The 17,394-nt window shown below is 58.4% G+C and overlaps 1 protein-coding gene across 2 annotated transcripts; it reads right to left on the bottom strand.

Moving 5' to 3' along the window:
• Nucleotides 1-2,083: 2,083 nt before the first annotated feature.
• On the bottom strand, nucleotides 2,084-16,758 carry P2RX1 (purinergic receptor P2X 1). Of its 2 annotated transcripts, XM_056127837.1 has the most exons (13): nucleotides 16,622-16,758; nucleotides 9,004-9,151; nucleotides 8,676-8,747; nucleotides 8,266-8,335; nucleotides 7,989-8,085; nucleotides 7,690-7,770; nucleotides 7,366-7,507; nucleotides 5,127-5,254; nucleotides 4,714-4,804; nucleotides 4,084-4,149; nucleotides 3,106-3,207; nucleotides 2,913-3,020; nucleotides 2,084-2,569 (listed from the first exon to the last, which is right to left on the bottom strand). In XM_056127837.1, the coding sequence occupies exons 1-12, from the start codon at nucleotides 16,756-16,758 to the stop codon at nucleotides 2,955-2,957; spliced, it is 1,200 nt and encodes a 399-aa protein (XP_055983812.1). In that variant the 3' UTR covers nucleotides 2,084-2,569; nucleotides 2,913-2,954. The 2 variants fall into 2 exon arrangements, with proteins under 2 accessions (XP_055983812.1, XP_055983811.1); XM_056127836.1 differs by lacking the exon at nucleotides 2,084-2,569 and having other exon boundaries at nucleotides 2,864-3,020.
• Between the last annotated feature and the right edge of the window lie 636 nt (nucleotides 16,759-17,394).

The raw sequence follows: 17,394 nt of genomic DNA, 5'->3' as shown, positions 1-17,394 counted from the left end.
ATTGTGAGACTTGTTGTTACTGTGTTTGGCATATTGAATACATCACGGGTAGCTTGCCAGGCTTTGCCGTGGGAGCGAGATACTCTCGGTAGCTTGCTGGGCTCTCTGAGAGGGGCTGAGGAATCGAACTCAGGTCAGCATTCCAGGCAATAGGATGGATTCAAAGACAAAGAAGAGGGCAAAAGAATTAAACAACCAGGCTCTCTTTTCAAGTTCCAGGTGTCACGTGACATCAAATGACACTTTTACATCTTGCTCGTTAGTTGAAAACCTAATCACATGACCGGATCAACTGCAAGAGGTGGGCAAGGGCATTCTCAATCTAAACTGCTACATTCCCAGCCAACAACCTGTATTAAGGGGCTGGAGTGATAGCACAGCGGGTAGGGTGTTTGCCTTGCATGCGGCCCAACCCGGGTTCGATTCCCAGCATCCCATATGGTCCCCTGAGCACGACCAGGAGTAATTTCTGAGTGCATGAACCAGGAGTAACCCCTGTGCATCGCCAGGTGTGACCCAAAAAGCAAAACAAACAAACAAACAATCTGTATCAAGAACAGAGGTCTGGGGACAGTGGGCTGACTGTCCCACTGAAAGGAAGGACAGATGGAGAAACAAAAGACTACAGTGTGCCTGGTTCTGTGCTAGGCACTTTTCATATCTTATCTCCCACCAATCTTGGTAGAGAATATTATTATCCCTGATCACAGAGGAAGCCTGGAGAGTTAAACAACTTGCTCAAGGACACACAGTGACCTGTGGCTCTGCAGCCATTGAAGCCTGTCTTTCCCACACCAACCGGGTGGGCTGGAAAATCAGGAGAGGATGAGTGCTCAGAGCTGCTGGGAGAAAAATCTTACAACAAGGAAGCCTCGATCAACAGAAAGTGACAGGTTGAGTGGGATACGGGCTGCAGAGGCTGCTGGGATTTGGCAACCATGACGCTGCTAGTAACTTGGCAAGGACATCCAGAATGGGGGTGGGGGCAGAAGGCCACTTACAGAGGGTGGGACTCAGAGGGAAGAATAGACTGGTCTTTCTGGAATGGTGACAATGAAGGCAGGCAGAGGTCAGACAGGAGGAGCCAAAGAGGGGAGGCAGCCTCTGCACGGAGCCTCCTGTTCTGGGTGGAAGGGCTAGCTACAAGGAAGAATCCTTTCCTGCTGGTGCAGGAGGTGCAGAGGCAGGCAGATCTGGAGAAGGGAGAGAGGGAAGAAGAAGGAGTTCCTGTCTTATGAAGTCTGAAAGATGGTTCTTGGCTGGGGACGAGGGCAGAAGGCCAAGAGCCTGCAACGAAGGGAGGGGCCAGTCCAATGTGGTAGTCACTGGCCATGTGTGTGTCTTAAATTAATTAGAGGTGACTGAAATGGGGAAAAAGAAAACCAACAGCATTCCTATTTGAAGCACTCAGGGGCCACAGGTGACTACTGAGTACCTTATCAGGTAGAGGGAGTTCCCAGCAGGTTTCCACAGAGAGTGTGGATATGGGGTCTGCAGAGGCCCAGAGCCCCTGACTGGACGTAGGCCCACAGCCCACTGGAAAATCTACCACACTCCCTGGTTTCAATATTCTGAGTCCCTCAGCTCTGCCCCCACCTGGCATAGCCAGCCACTTCCTCACCTCTGTTTTTTGTGGAGCCACTCCTGAGGGTGTCTGCCTGTTCCAGCGCCAGGACCCCACAAGCCTGGGAAGGGTAAGTGCAGTATAGCAGGGAATCCCAGGGCTGCGGGCTGGGCCAGGGCAGAGGCACATGAAGGACCTGGGTCTTGGGCACGAATCAGCTCACCACAACCGACTGACATACCAGGAAGACCTCAGGCCTGGCTGGGCACTGGCCCACACTCGCAGCGAGGACCCTGAGTTCCAGAGAGGGGTGGGGAAGAACAGCAGGAGGCAGAGGCTTGTCCTCATCCCTTTATTGTGCTCACCTCAAGCTGTTGCCATGTCTTGGATTCAGGAGAGCCCGGCAGACCTTGGGAGCTGAGCCGATCAGAGGAATGAAGCCCCAGAGTTCACTGAGGCTCCCCCTCTGACCGGAGGCAGCCAAGGAAGGAGTCCTAGCTAGGAGGGGCTATCCTGGACTGACCCTCCTGGGGGAGCAGCATTTCCCAAGAAGGCCATGTGACATGGACCATGTGTCTGTGCCGGCGGGTGTAGGTGTGTTCAGATGGTTGTGTTTGCAGGGTCCAAGCTGTTCAAACACACAGTGTAGAGGGGAGGGAGTCTGCATGCCGTGAGTGTGTGGCGCCGTGGCTGGGAGCGCAGCACACACCTGCTCAGCGCCTGCACCTGCCGAGGGACACAGGCCCTGGCTGAGCCGGGTCATCAGGAGCAGTTCTTAAACTGGGGTCCTTCAAGTGGCAGGAGGGGTCTGTGAGCCACGCAGATCACACGGTCTTCCCAGGCGAGTCTGTTAGGAAGGCCTTGCAGGGGCCTGCTCAGTGGACCAGCTCCTCAGGGAGACCAAACCGGTAAGAAACAGCGATTGAGCCAAGCAGTCCACCAGAGGCTTCTGTGATGATGAATACATTCCATGTTGTCCTCTAGCCTCTCGCCTCCACTCAGCAACTGTAATGTGGCTAGTGTGAGGAACACGTTTTTAATTGTAAGGAGTCCCAACTGATAGGCATTGAATTCCCCATCCCTGGTTAGTGGCTGCCACATTGGAGAAGCCAGGTGTGAAGACAGCGGGCTGGGAAAGGGGCCCGAGAGAAGCACGAGACGCAGGTCCCAGAGTGTGAAGGGGCCCCACCCAGACAGGAGAGGCTGAATCTGGGGTGAGGCCTCCTGGCAGGATGCAGATGGAGCCAGAGCCCAGAACGGTGCCCAGAGTGGCCAGTGTCCACTCTGCGCTGCTGCCTTGTGGTGTGTGCTCGGCTGAGCCCTGGCTGTGTACCCAGCAGGCCCTCACCGGAAGCCTCTGGCTGTGCAGTCAGGAGATAGGGGCTCAGGGTCAGGATGTCTTCATGTTCTCCTGCAGGCCAAGGGTGGAGCTGGTGGCCCCAGGATCACGTTCACCCTGAGGAGGCATTGGGGGGACAGAAGTCAGCCCCAGTGGAGCAGCTAGTCCTCCGACATACAGCTGAGTCAGGATGTTGCCTTACCGCCTCAGGTCCCATGTCCTCTGCATACTTGAACTTCTTCTGCTTATAGTAATCCCTCTTGGGCAGGATGTGGAGCAGCAGCAGGTCACAGAGAACGGTGGCCTAGAGGCAAGGAGGCCAGGAATCAGGCAGAGAGGCCAGGCTAGGCATGGAGGCAGGAAGGCCGAGAGCAGGCATAGAGGCAGGGATGCCAGGATCAGGCATGGAGTGAGGGAGGCCAGGATTGAGCATCGAGGCAGGGAGGTCAGGAACAGGCAAGGAGGCCAGGATTGGGCAAAGAGGCAAGGAGACCGGGATTGGGCATGGAGACAGGGAGGTCAGGAGCAGGCACAGAGGCTAGGATTGGACATGGAGGCAGAGAGACTGGAAGCAGGCATGGAGGTAGGAAGGCCAGGAATGGGCATGGAGGTGGAGGTTGGGAGCTGGCATGGAGGCAGGGAAGCTGGGAGCAGGAATGGAGGGAGGGAGGCCAGGAGCAGGCATGGCGGCAGGGAGACTGGGAGTGGGCATGGAGGGAGGGAGGCCTGGAGCAGGCATGGAGGAAGGGAGGCCAGGAGTGGGCATGGAGGCAGGGAGGCTGGGGATCAGTAAGGAGGCAGGGAGCCCAGGATGGAGCATGGAGGTGGAGAGGCCGGGATCAAGCATGGAGATCTGGGGGCCACCCAGAACCCTCTCCATCACACTTCAGTCCAAACTCACTGTGGGGGCCTAGCTGAATTCTGCCCTGTCCAATCTTGGTCCTGGGATGGGGATGAGCCCCTGGCTCATCAGTGGACTGAAATCACCCGCTCCCATCTCTGTCAGGCCTCCATCCTGGGCCTCTCTTCCTGCAGCCCAACTCTGGGTCTAGGGTCAAGGGGCCCAGGCATGTGACCAAATGCAGTCATGTTCAGGGGTAGAGGCTGCTGCTCTGCTACTATTTAGATATGGAAGAGGTGGGACAGACCCCAACAACGATCCCCTGACCCCAGCACTTACCACCCCAAAGATGCCAATCCCAGAGCCAATGGTGGTCATGGTGGGGATGATGTCAAACTTGCCAGCCTGGTGGCAGGGCCCAAGGGAGAGAAGGGTTCATGGTCAGAGGGGACCTGGTCAGAAAGGCCTGGAGTGAGGCCTGGAGCAAGGGCACGTCCCCCACCACACACCCCTCCCCCCGCGTCCCCTTAGCCGCCCCCTGCTCACTGCCCATGCTCCATGCTCCCTGGGGACCAACTGTGGCCTTGGACTCTGGCTCCCTGGACAGGAAGAGAGTGGGAGAGTGTGGGAGAAATTTGGAGAAGTGTGGGAGAGATTGGGAGAGAGGGAGAGAGTGGGAGCGAGTGGGAGAGTGGGGGAGAGTGGGAGGGAGTGGGAGAGTGTGGAAGAGAGTGGGAGAAGTGTGAGAGAGGGGGAGAGAGGGGGACAGAGTGAAAGAGAGAGGGAGAGAATGGGAGAGAGGGGGAGAGATTGGGAGGGAGTGGGAATGAGTGGGAGAGGTGGTGGAAGGCGGAATGCTCAGCGCTCCTGAGGGAGCCCCCAGCTTCCTGCCTCTGTCACGCCCCATCCAGCAGAGCACCCACAGGATCGAGGCTGTGTGCCCCATGGCCCCTCGCTCTGAATACCCACCTTGCCATCCACCAGGATGTCGAAGCGGATCCCAAACACCTTGAAGAGGTGCCGGTGGTTGGTCTTGTTCTCCACATAGTGCCTGGCAAACCTTAGGAAAGGGGCGAGGTGACAAGAGAGAGCGACAGAACTCAGGGTGCCATGGAGACAGGACCTGGTAGGGTTTCAGGCACCCCGTGATCTGAGGGGAGGGCCCCAGGTAGGATCTCGGTCCCCCTTCCTGGAAGGCTGGCCTTCACCCTCACTCTGCTGCCAGCCCCTTGTGCAGCCCAGGCGTGGTGAGGGGGTCCTCTGGGTGCGGGCACTGGGAGCGGGGGCAGGGGACTCAGGCCCCTGCGCCCACTCTGGGAGGTGAAAAGCCCGTGAGCCCCCGTGGATGGTGATGTACAGGGGTGCATGGGGGCTTCAGGCACCTGAAGTTGAAGCCCTGAGACAGGCTTTTGCCCTCGTGCAGCCCGTGGAACTCGTAGATGGGTTTGCAGTGTCGCACGTGCCAGTCCAGGTCACAGTTCCAGTCGATGGTGATGCCCACCACCCCACCCTGTAGGAGACATGGGCCTGTGAGACCCCAGAAACTCCCACCCCAAAGCTGGACATGTTTGCTTGAGAAGTGACCCCGGAAAGCAGCTGCCAGGCTGCTGACCCTGCCCCTGCCCCCTACACAGGGTTCTGACCATTTTTAGCAAATACCCAGGTCTCCCCCATCCCCAGGGCTTTTGCACACCCAGCACCATGGTGTCTCCATGAAGCTGGACCTCATCTTTGACTCATCCCCTTGGAGTCTGCCCACCCCCTACCCCTGCACCAAGCTAAAAAGTTGCCCTGATCCCCCTCCCTGTATCTTGTCCTGTGGAACATTTGTTACTTTCTTTTTCAGTCACACCTGGCGATGCTCAGGGGTTACTCCTGGCTCTGCACTCAGGAATTACGCCTGGCGGTGCTTGGGGGACCATATGGGATGCTGGGAATCAAACCCGGGTCGGCCGCGTGCAAGGCAAACGCCCTACCTGCTGTGCTATTGCTCCAGCCCCACATTTGTTACTTTCAAACATCGGTCTTATGTGTGGCCCCTGATGAGTCCATCTCATCTCCTCCTCCAAACCTGAGCCTGCCCAGAGTCCAGGCTCTTGGCCCTGCACCCCTGCCTCCGAGTTCCTGTACTGCTACCAGCATGGGGAACAGCACCTGTTGGCCGAGTTAGTCTGTGAAGACAAAGCTGGGGAGAGAAAGCCCAAACCAGCCATAGTCTCTGGGCAAAGATGGGGACAGCTAGCTGGGAAGGGGTGAAGCTCCATCGTGGATGTGGCAGGGAGAGTTTTAGGAAGGGGAGAGTTTTAAGATCTTGCCTCCTGGGACTGAGAGATAGAACAGTGGGTATGGCGCTTGGCTCACATGCGGCCATCTGGATTTGCCCCCAGGACATGGAGTGATCCCTGAGCACAGAGCCAGGAGTAAGGCCTGAGCAAAGCAGGGGTGGCCTACACGTCCCCAAAAGACGTTCTGCTTCTTGGTCAGTATGTGGAGGCACTGAGGTGGGAGTCACTTTGGGCCTCTGACAAGTGATTGAGGAGCTGGGACAGAGTAGAGCCTGCATTCTGACCTTACACAGGATAAGCTGCTGCCCCTGTTCTGGACAAACGTGGTATAAATGTGTTGTTTATATGACAGCTCCAGAAAGGGTCGATTCCCATCCCTGAACTGGCCCCTGCAGAAGGTCCCACACCTACACACACCCGCTCCGCCAGGGTGTCCGCCACAACGCGGGGCAGAAACTTGGGCACAGCAAAGGCAAGAGGCATATCTGGGGACACACTACTCCTTAGGGCAGAGTCGGAAGTCGCTGCAGAGATAGGGTAGGTGGTTAGGTGATTGCTTGGCACGCAGTTGCCCCTGGTCCCATCTTGGACACCACATATTCTTCCAAATGACCTCAGGATCAACCCTTGAGCAAACCTGGCAATAGTCTCTGAGCACCACCGAGTGTGTCATACCTCAAAGAAAATGTGCCCCTTCTCAGGTCCAGGGAGTGAGCACCGGGGTTGTAATACATACCTTGCATGCACTGACCCTGGTTTGATCTCTGGCATTGCATGGCCCCCTGAGGCCCCCAATCCCCACTGGGGGGAACTGGGTGGTCCCCAGCACCATAGCGCCCTAGCGCTCTGCATCAGTGGGCCTTCACATTGGACCACTGGCTTGGTTGGCTGAGAATTGTCAGGCGCATTCCTAGATTGGCTGAGAATCGTCAGGTGTATCCCCGGATTCCCAGAGCACTGCTTGGGAATATAAAGCATCTCTTCTCTCAGAACTGTGAAATCTCAACCTCGGGAATGCCCTAGAGCCCTGGGCTGGCTGAGGAGCAATAGGGTCCAAGCTGCCTTTCTCTGATAGTAAACAATCAAACCAATCAACCACTGAGATCCCAGAAGATACCTGACAATAGTGTCTGCCCACATCCGTTCTTTCTGTATACCTACTCGGTGCCAGAGCCAGGGCCGGGCGAGTGAGTTCCTTGGTCAGACCTCACGGGCCCCCACCCCAGGTGAGGAGAGAGGCCCAGAGGTGACTCTGAGAGGCAGATAGAGCTCCAGGGGCCTCCCGCCAACTCCCCTCCCCCCACCCCACCCCACCACCACCGTCCTCACGTCTCACCTTTTCTGCCAGGGTGCTGAAATTCTGGCCTGATTCCTGGACCACGTAGCCGAGTTTGAAGACGGGGCAGAGCGGGTGCAGGACCTTGTGGTAGAGACAAGTCTTCATGTAGCGGGCGTCCACTTCCTCCACCAGGTTGCGCCTGTGGGGCCAGAGGACGCTGAGGCCGGGTCCCCCCCCCCGCAGAGCCCGTGTCCCCAGGCTCCCCTCCCATAGTCCCCCCAACACCACCAGCGGCTCCTGCCCTGGGTGCTTGGGCGCGAGTCAGGGAGGCCACCAGGGGGATGTGGGGCAGCCAGGAGGAGTCCCCCCCGCCCCCTGCACCTGTTGACTTTGAAGCGGGGAAAACTGATGCTGTTCTTGATGAAGAGAGTGAAGTTCTCGGCCTCGCGCAGGAGGGCAGGGCTGGGGGACATGGCACACACTCACAGACGGTCTCTGCAGTGCCCACCCAGTCGAGGCAGCGTGTGGGGCGGGGAACGAGGGTGCGGGCAGGCGTGTCCTGACATAGAGCCTTGTGCTTGCCCCCCAAGTTTGGGGGAATCTTGGCAAGTGAAGGGCTGGCTGGGAGCATGAGTGCCCCTTGGCCCGGGGTTCGTACTCCCCCAAAGGACAGGCCTTACCGGGGGACATTATCGTCCACCTCCACAGGGCACCAGCCGAAGATCTCACATGTCTGCACCGTGTCATTGAAGGACACACACTTGCCTGTGCGGATGCCTGGGTGAGAGGGAGCCCCTGTTGTCAGACCAGCAGGTGCGAGGGACACCTCCAGACCCCACTCCCAGAGCCCTCCAGTGATGGGAACCTAAGAGAAACAGGCAGCCCCAAACCATGGGGACAGCAAGGGGCAGCTGGCAGGGGGAGCAGGAAAATGGGGAGCGGAGGGGCCCGCCTCACCTTGGGCCTTCCTCTCCGCCTTCCCTGGGGTGCAGTTGCTGTCGTCCGTGCACGTGCCCCCTTCTGGATTCTGGGGGAAGGGAGAGCTGCTTCCTGAGAAGAGCCCTGGGGTAGCCCTTGTTCACGGGCTCTTTGCCCCAGATCCCTCCCAGGGCTCCAGGGGCCATGCCCAGCTGTCCCATGGCCAGGATCAGCTGGCAGGGCCCGGGGACAGGGATCAGCACCCCACCAGGCTCTGCACTGCCCACGGCAGACTGTGCCTCGGGGCAAGTGTCTGAAGTGCTCCTGATAACCCTGCAGAAGTCACCTTGAGCCACCTCCAAGGCCCCTGGGATCCTCCTGTCCCATGGTCCCCCCGTCCCCCTCCCTGCCCTGTGGGTTCAAGGAGGGGTCCGGGCAGTAGTCCTCACCTCTCCACAGTAGCCTTGAACCTGCTGGGGGGTGGCGATGAAATTGGTCATGACCACAAAGGAGCTGTCCCCCTGCAAGGCAGACCAGGCGCAGGCAGGGGGGTAGGGTGGGGAGCTGAGCTGGGAAACAGCCCTGAGAATCCAAGCATCGCCCCAGCAAGAGATCCCCCGCCACACACACAACCCAGGATGCCCAGGATGCCCGAGTGGAGTGATATGCTGCCCCAGAGGGCCTGGACCTGGCCGGACGCCACTGGGAGGTGGCACGGAGCCCCACAGGCTCTGGGTCAGGCCCCGGGGACCGAAGGCATCCCCTGAGTCAGCTCACCTGAGCTGGGAAGACGTAGTCGGCCACGTCCCACACCTGGGGGCCCAGGCCTGGGAGCTGTGTGACAGCCAGACCCTTGAGCTTCACTGACACGCTGCTGATGAGGCTGCTGGAGGTCTGGTAGCCCTTCTCGAACACGAACACCCACCTGCAGGGCGGGGTGGAGGGGTTGGCAGGGGCAGAGGGGGCGCTCAGGGAGGTGTGTGTGACACCAGCACCCCAAGGCACTTGCAGGCTCTCCATCCCATCCCTTCCCCAAGGGTGTGTCCGACCTGCCCAGAGTGCCCACTGCTGGCCTGGTCCCACTTGGATTCCCAAGAGGGCACTCAATGAGCCGCTCTTCCAGAGCTGGCCTTGCAGGAGAACAGGCCTTTGGGACCCCCCTCCCTCCTCCTGCTCCTTCTCTTCCTCCCCAGGTGGGCAGAGCCAGGCCTCCCTGCCTGCCAGTCTGGATCTCAGCTCTGGCACACTGCTGGCAGGCTGATTCAGGGTCTGTCAAGCCATGCCCCAGGCTCCGTTTCCTCCTCTGTGAAGCAGGAACAGACAGCCAACATGCCAGGTGGGTGTGGGCATGGGAAGGCACTTGCCACGGGGACTGGGTGGATGCAGGGCTCTGTGGGCACGAGTTATCACCCTCTCAGCTGAACTGGGATCTGGGGAAGAGGGTCTAGTGGGAACGAAGGGACCTTCTGAAGGACACAGTTGCAGGCGCCAGTGGAAATTCTGATGCAAAAGTTCAGACTGGAGCCTCGCTGCTATCTGGGGGGCCTGGCCTTCCTCTCCAGGCATCGCGCGCCACCGTATTCTGGGGGTCTCTGCTTTCCTCTCTGAGCCCCGGGATGCGCACATGCTTGAGGCGGGCCCATCAGTACACCATCACCTAGCAACAGCAAGGAGTGTCAGTAGGCACTGCCAGGGATTGTCAGCATCAAGACTGCCAGGGTTCTTCTCAAGAATACCCGAAGAGACACCTTTTCCATGGGTGGCTTATTAAGCTGACTGCAAGATGGAAACTGCTCAGTTACATGGCTGACCCACAGAGAAAGCAGAGGAGAATAGCAGCAGGTAAGGGCCGGGGCGAGAGTGACTGTGCTGTCTAAGCACCCAGACCCAGCCAGACCCGAAGCACAGGAAACCCACTTCTGGACAGTTCAGGTACACGAGTGAACGCACTGACTCCATTTAGGCTGGGCTGGGTTTTGTGTCCCGTTGATTATGACTGAGAGGCCTGAAAAATCCTTCTCCCTAGGGCATGGTCCCCTTCATAGAGACTTGGAATAACAGTGAGTGTTTGTGTATCTATGAGGTATATGTGTATGTGTGTATGTGTGAGTGTATATGTATGTGTGCGTTATGTGTGCAGTATGTGCATGTGTGTGTGTAGTGTGTGAGTGCATGTGCACACATGTGTGTATGTGCATGTGGGTATGTATTATGAAAGTGGGCAGTATGTATATTTGTGTTGTATGTTTGTGTGTATATGTGAGTTTATGTGTGTATAAGTATGTGTGAGTATATATGTGAGTGTGTGTGTGTGTGTGAGTGTGGGTTTTTTTGTTTTGTTTGGGGGCCACACCTGGCAGTGCTCAGGGCTGACTCATGGCTCTGTGCTCAGAGACCACTCCTGGCAGGCTCTGGGAACATTCTAGGGTGCTGGGGACTGGACCCAGGTCAGTCACTTGCAAAGCAAATGCTCTTCCTGCTGCAGTGTTGCTCCAGCCCTCGTGTGGTCTCGCAGCGTCCATGAGTGGGTGCCCAGGTGCATGTGTCTTCTGCCCATCTCCCTTGGCCCACCTGCACAAGCCGTGTGCGCAGCCTCTCTCTGTGCCCAGAGTTGGCTGTGGGGACAGCAGCCTTAGGCACTCAGCCCAGGGAAGGAACAGACCCAAGTGCTCCTCCTCCTAGAGCCTCCCTCCCCGCCACCAGAGCCAGACCAGCTGCCGGCTGCTCTTGCCCACTTCCAGCCCTGGCAGGAGAGTGGGGTCCTGCCCATCTCAGCACCCCCAGGAAGGCCTGTGGCTCAGGCTGCAGGGGTCACAGATCCTGCCCCCGAGTTGAGTGCAGGAAGGTCACAGGCTCTGCTGCGCTTTGTCTCAGGCAGGCTCCTCTGTGGAAAGCGGGGGTCGGGGGGTAGGGAAGGGGCGGCTTGGTGGGCTGTCCTGAACCCGAGCCAGTCTTGAACTGAGCAGTCTGAAGTGTGGGTGTCAGCAGGACCCGGAGCAGCAGGAACGTTGGTGGCTGTCAGCCCTGGGCTCTTGGGGGACATCCAGTCTGGTTTGACTTTAGCCCTGGGGCCAGGCCTGGCCCTCCCAATGCTCACACTGACCTGTGGTCACTTCCGGCAGGGCCTGGATGCCTAGGACCCCAGCAATTCTCCTGTCCATTCCTTCCATTCTGTTCTCAGCACAGCCTGCCTATCTCCAGGTGCCCCCGTTCCCAGTGCCACCAACGGCCCCCCGGGAGAGTGGAGGTGACTGCTGGCGCTGTTCTCTTGAGAACTCTCTCAAGAGTGCTCTCAGGAAGTTCATGCAGTGCCTGGGTCACGGCACACACATGATAAACAAACCTCCCAGCTTCACGGTCTCCACTTCTCTTTGTTTTGTTGTTGGGCCACACTGGTGGTGCTCAGGACTTCCTCCTGGCTCTGTGCTCAGGGGTCACTCCTGGTTGGGCTCATGGGACCATACGGAATACCAGGGATTGAGCCTGGGTCAGCTGCATGCAAGGCAAACCGTTTCCCCGTTGAACTATCTCTCTGGCTCCTGGATTGTTTATTCCAAACTTTATTATTTATTTATTTTTGCTTTTTTTGGTCACACCTGGAGATGCACAGGGGTTACTTCTGGCTCTGCACTCAGGAGTTACTCCTGGCGGTGCTCAGGGGACCATATAGGATGGGAATCAAACCCGGGTCGGCCGTGTGCAAGGCAAACGCCCTACCCACTGTGCTACTGCTCCAGTCCCTGGATTGTATATTCTAATAGGGACATGAATTAGCTCTCAGAGCAAAAATTCAACCTGACAACCTATAGGCCTCAAGTCTCCTCAGAACCTGCCCCTGTGTGCCCTCCTCTTCGTGGAAGCCCGCTCTTCTGGCCTCAGGCACCTTCATGCCCTCATGCCCACTGGCGGACTGTCTTTGGGTCCTTCTGTCCTTCTGCCTCTTGGCTTCCACCTGAGTGCTCAGAGGCATTTGCTGTGGGGAGACAGAGATGGCAAGGATCCAGGAAGCCTCAGTGCCTCTGACAGAGTCCGGGGGAGAGGGGGTGGGCGCAGAGACACAGAGTGTTAGCAGGGGTCACACGGGCATGTGCCACAGGGCAGATCTCCCTGGGGCATCTGAGTCCAGAGTGATGGGCTCAGAAGTTTGTCAGTGTGTCCTTAGAAAGGCAAAGTTGGGTCAAGATTCACATTTCTGGTTGTGTTTGGTTTTGGAAGGAGACCTAGACCTCTGTCTGAGGTATTCCTTTTACCCGAAGCTCCGTGTCCCAGCACTCTTGAGAAATGGAAGTTCTCCCCTGCTTTACGCAGATGCCTGCAGCCAGTGGGCCTGGCATCCCAGGTGCTAAGTGCCGGGCAGAGGCATCTCTCTCTCTGCTCAATGCTTCTGTCTGGCTCAGAATCCTGCCTTGTCACTGCTGCCCTTCCACAGCTGTCCTGCCTCTGCCTTCACACCCCAGCGCTGCGGCTCCCAGCCCACTCCTGTTTACTCCTGCCAGACACCCGTCCAGCACTCAGCCCTGGCCACAGAGAGAGTCCAGGTTGCTCAGATGGGTGTCTGAGACCGGAGCCAGGGGCCCAGCCCACCCCCACCCCCAAGTCTCCCCTGGATCCTTCCATGCTTCCCCACAACCTTGAAGCCTAACCCTAGGGTCCTTCCACTGCTCCTGTCCTGCCCCAGGACCTTTGATTACACCACCTTCATCAGGAAAGCCAGTGCCAGGGTGAGCGCACAGCTGGCTCTGTCCATCAGAGCATCTCATTTCCTTGGCCACGACGATTGGTTCTGAGGTGGGCACATGACCTAATCCCAGCATATAAGAGATGGATGTGGGCAGGGAGACAGCGCCAGTGGCAGAGCACAGGCCTATGATACACTAAACCCTGAGTTTCTGAGTTTGATCCCACTAACTCATCTCGTCTACTGACCAGCTGTAGCCCTGGTGTCCTGAGTTTTGCTAACCCAAGCTGCAACCTGCAGGCCCATGCCAGCGGGCCGAGCACTGCTGGGATCCCTGTAAAGACACAAGCCAGACCTGGGATTTCAGCTGAAACTCTTCAAGAAGAGACACTCATGGGCCAGAAATGCTGGAGCTGGTGAAACGACGGCTGGAAACTGTCCGCCAAGACCTGCTCAGGAATGAGGCCTCCAGAGAGGATGTGCAACCACAACCCAACCAGCCCGGGGAACGCCCAGGGGACCAACCTGAGCTTGTCATCTCCCCACAGGGCTGGCTCTTCCTGTGCCCTCATCATGGAAAGTCCAGCCAGGTCTGATACCCACATTGGGATTTTAGTTCCATAAAGCAGCCAACAGCCCCACCTCCCTTTTGAGAGGACAGCTGTCATAGGAAGCAAAGGTGTCAGCTGCTTCAGACCCAGCTCCTCCCTCCCCCTCAGCTGCTCCTGGCCCTCGTGCCCTATTCTGTCCCAAGGAGCCTGACATGCACCAGGTACACACATGATGCTACAGAAACATTCCCAGGATAATTTGTGTCGATCCTTATCCCTGATTGGGTTTATTTAGAGATCTCAGGGCTATCTGATTTCGAGATCCTGTAAGGGCGTGCGGGGGTGCCTGCAGACGAGAATGGGGTCCAGGGAGGCCTGGGAGAAAGGCAAGTGCAGGCCTACCTAGTCCACAGCCTCTGAGGTCTTTGCTCACTTATTCCAGGAAGACTGCCTGGGCTCCCGTCCCCAAGCAGTGTTCACAAGTCTTCTTGGGCCCTGCCTATTGCTGGAGTCACATCACCTTTCTCCTCCCCGACCTGAACGCCATAGTCAGGGACATGTCCCCGCACACTCCTTGTATGGGCCTGCTAGTCCAGGATGACGGCCCAGCTCCCACGAATCCCCAGCAGGAAAAGGTCATCATTTCCCAGGGGATGGTTCCAACTGCAAATTAACCATCTGACTTCAAGTGCTAAGGAGCGGGCGTCCACCAGGGCCTCAGTCCTGCTTTCCCCTCTCCCCCCACTCCATTTTCCCAGAAGGTGACCACTAGAGGCACAGCCTCAGTTTCCCTGCGCAGGCTTTCAGCATCTGCCTGCCACCTCCGCTGACCCCAGCCCATGTCTGAAGCGAGCTGCTGACTGTGCTGTCTCGGGACTGGCTTCTTTTCATCCCAGGGGTTGAGCAACCAGGTCTGTCCCTCTGTCTAATTCTGTGTGTCTGTCCATCTCCCACCTGTGCTGTGTCTGCTTAGGGCTCCAGGACTCTGATGGTCACTCTGGCAGCAGCCGCAGGACAGAACATTCAGACAGGGGATCTTGGGGCTGGGCACTTGAGTAAAGGCTGCCTTCCTCAGGGGAAATATCGCACCTGCACGCAATGTCTTTTTGTGTGTTTGTTTTGGGGGGCTACAACCAGAAGTGCTCAGGGCTTACTCCTGGCTCTGTACTCAGGAATCACTCCTAGTGGGTTCAAAGGACCCTATGGGGTACTGAGGGTCGAGCCGGGTCAGCTGTATGCAAGACAAATGCCCTACCCACTGTACTGTCGCTCTGGCCCGCACTCAGTGTCTTTAGAGGGCCAGTGTGTTTAGCCTGTGGAACCGATGGGAGACCATGGGAGGTGCTGGCAAGTTATGGCTTTCACCCGCTTCTAAGGGCTCTTCGCGACAAGGTCCGTGCAACTCTAAGAAGTGGCCACAGGAGGGCGCCAGAGACAGCAGGTGCTGCCGATCTACGCTCGCGCTGTCTGCGCTGGAGGCAGGCATGGGGCTAGGAGTGCTGCGGGGACACTGCCTTCCCCTGCTACGGGATCCAGACAGGTCACTGCCCACCTCTGACGCTGTTTCCTTTCCTGGATGTCAAGGCTGACTCTGGAGTCGCGCAGCTGGATTCAAGTCCTGGTGCTGCCTCTTAGGTTCAGCCAAAACCATAGGGCGTCTCTCAGCCTCACTGATGCAGTGAGTGGATGCTGTCCTTGGCGGGCACGGAGAGGGAAGGCGTGGGGAGCCACCCCGAAGGATGTGTACAGGACAGGATGGCGGCCCGGGGCACAAACTTGAGTATTGTTCAGGTTTGTTGAACAATACTATCCCTTTCCCTCTGATCTTTCTGTGACACCCCCCCCCCACACACAGGAGGGTCCAGGCATTGCTCCCAGTGTGGGCCAACGCAAGTGGGGAGCCAAAGGGGCCACAGTGAGGCCCCCCACTCTCCCAGCTGCCTCGGGAAAGCAGCCACTCTCTTCCCTGGAGGGTGAGGAGTGAGACAAATGGTTTGGAGGTTCGACTCGTGCCCCCTTCAGAAAGGGTTTCAGAGTCTGTGTGACGGGGAGGAGAAGGCAGAGCCTGGAACTGGGGTTTGCTTCCCTGATAAGCACCCTCTTCACCGTGCCTGGGCTGTGCACATGTTAGATGTGTGTGTGTGTGTGTGTGTGTGTGTGTGTGTGAGAGAGAGAGAGAGAGAGAGAGGAGAGAGAGAGAGAGAGCGCACAGGAGAAGACAGGAGCTGAAAGTGTCGTCAGGGGGCTGGGTCCCTCCTGATCAACTCTGGGACCTGGTGGGAGTCAGGGAGGCTGCTAGGAGTCTGTGTGTGTGTGGGGTGGGGTTGGGGAGAAGTACCACATGGTCCCTATTTGGCATCCTGGGGACTCCGCCTGGGCTGGGAAGCTCTCTTGCTCTGGACCCACAACAAAAATGGGGACACGGAAACCAGAGGGGCAAAACCCTGACAGTCACACAGGCAGGCAGGCAGGGTGGAGAGTCAGGCAGAGCCCAGCAGGGCTGAGCTTCAGTGGCCCGGAGGAGCCCTATGAGAGTCCTGGGAAGTGGACACGAGGCCTCCCACCTTGTATCTCACCCCAGAGACCATCAGGGGGACTACAGGCATGACCCTCACCGGGCACGACCCTCCACCCACCAACATGCTGGCACCCATGGTCCAGACAGTGCCAAGGCCAGAGTGTGGGATGTCCCCTCCAGTCCTACCTGGACTCCTGGGGCTGCCTCACCCGCATTGAGGGACTATCCAGAGGGGGCATCTATGAACCAGGACACGAATTTGGGATTTGAGGGTCTCTGTGGAGTGGGGGGTCTCAGCACCCTGGGTGGGCAGCACTCTCTGTGTCTTACCGAGGGCGCAAACTTCATCCCAGAAGCGGCCTGGTCTGGCCTGAGGTCCAAGGTGGAAGGACTCTGGTTATGGCTCGGGGAACCCCTATTCTCCAAGGCCACCCTCTGAGGACACAGTTACAGGGAGAATGTCCCGTGGAGCCCAGGGGCTGTGTCTCTGCTCTTCCCACTCAGCCTCCATGTCCACATCGTGCCCGTCCCATCCTTCCTTCTGGGCAGTAAGTGGTCTGTCTGAAGAAGGCCCCCGTGGAGGGAAGGGGCACCCTGGGGGTGGCCGGAGCGTGGGCGCAGGTGGGGCCAGGGCTGGCGCAGACTCACCCCACCACGTAGACCAGCACCACGAGCTGGATGAGGCGGAAGATGACGCCCACCTTCTTGTTGCGCACCAGCACCATCCGCGGCGTGTCATACTCGAAGAAGAAGGCGGCCAGCTCCTCCTGCAGTCGCCGCGCCATGCTGGCCGCTCTGCCTCAGGACCCGGGAGGTGTAGGGTGTGCACCCTTCTCCAGGGAGCCCCCCCCCCCCGAGGTGCCACTGCCCTTGATCAGCAAAGAGGGGGCGGCCAGGCCAGAGGTCAGCTGCAAGTGCCTGGCCAGTCAGGAGAACCTTTGGGTGGTCAGAGCCGCTCAAGGCCCCTGGCAGGCAGTGGACTGCAGGCAGCCCCGCCTGTGAACAAATAAATTCCCAAAGATAGCTGGGGGCGGGGCTGGGGGGGCCACCCAGGCCCGACCCACTGCCTCTCCTGGCTCCGCCTGGGCCCTGCTGGGCCTCCGGAAACAGGAGCTGTTGGCAGGAAACCACTGACCACTCCTCACAGAGCAGAGATAAAGCCATCGGCATCCCCAGACCTGCATGGCCGAGCTAGGGGCACGCACAGGCCCGGGCATGGGTGGGGACCTCGCTCAGCACCAAGCTCCCACCTCAGGACCCAGCCCCTTCTTCCAACACTGCCCACCCAGCCCCTGTCCAGGATGTCCAGGAGGGATCCTGGCTGGGCAGCCGGGAGGCCCGGAGGGCGCTGGCACGGAACTTCCTGAACTCCTCAAAGACCCCCACCCCATCCTTGTACACCCATTCCCCAGCCTGCTTGT

Source organism: Sorex fumeus, unplaced genomic scaffold (assembly GCF_029834395.1).
Source record: "Sorex fumeus unplaced genomic scaffold, SorFum_2.1 ptg000063l, whole genome shotgun sequence".
NCBI classification, from domain to species: Eukaryota; Metazoa; Chordata; class Mammalia; order Eulipotyphla; family Soricidae; genus Sorex; species Sorex fumeus.
The sequence above is the reverse complement of the archived record's forward strand: the minus strand, read 5'-3'. Positions and strand labels throughout refer to the sequence as shown.

Coding starts and splice junctions, on each gene's coding strand:
- P2RX1 (XM_056127837.1), bottom strand. CDS start 16,758: ATGGCGCGGCGACTGCAGGAGGAGCTGGCCGCCTTCTTCTTCGAGTAT. Junction 5,255..7,365: donor TCAGCACCCTGGCAGAAAAG/GTGAGACGTGAG, acceptor TGTCTCCTACAG/GGTGGGGTGGTGGGCATCAC. Junction 3,021..3,105: donor AGGACATGGGACCTGAGGCG/GTAAGGCAACAT, acceptor ATGCCTCCTCAG/GGTGAACGTGATCCTGGGGC.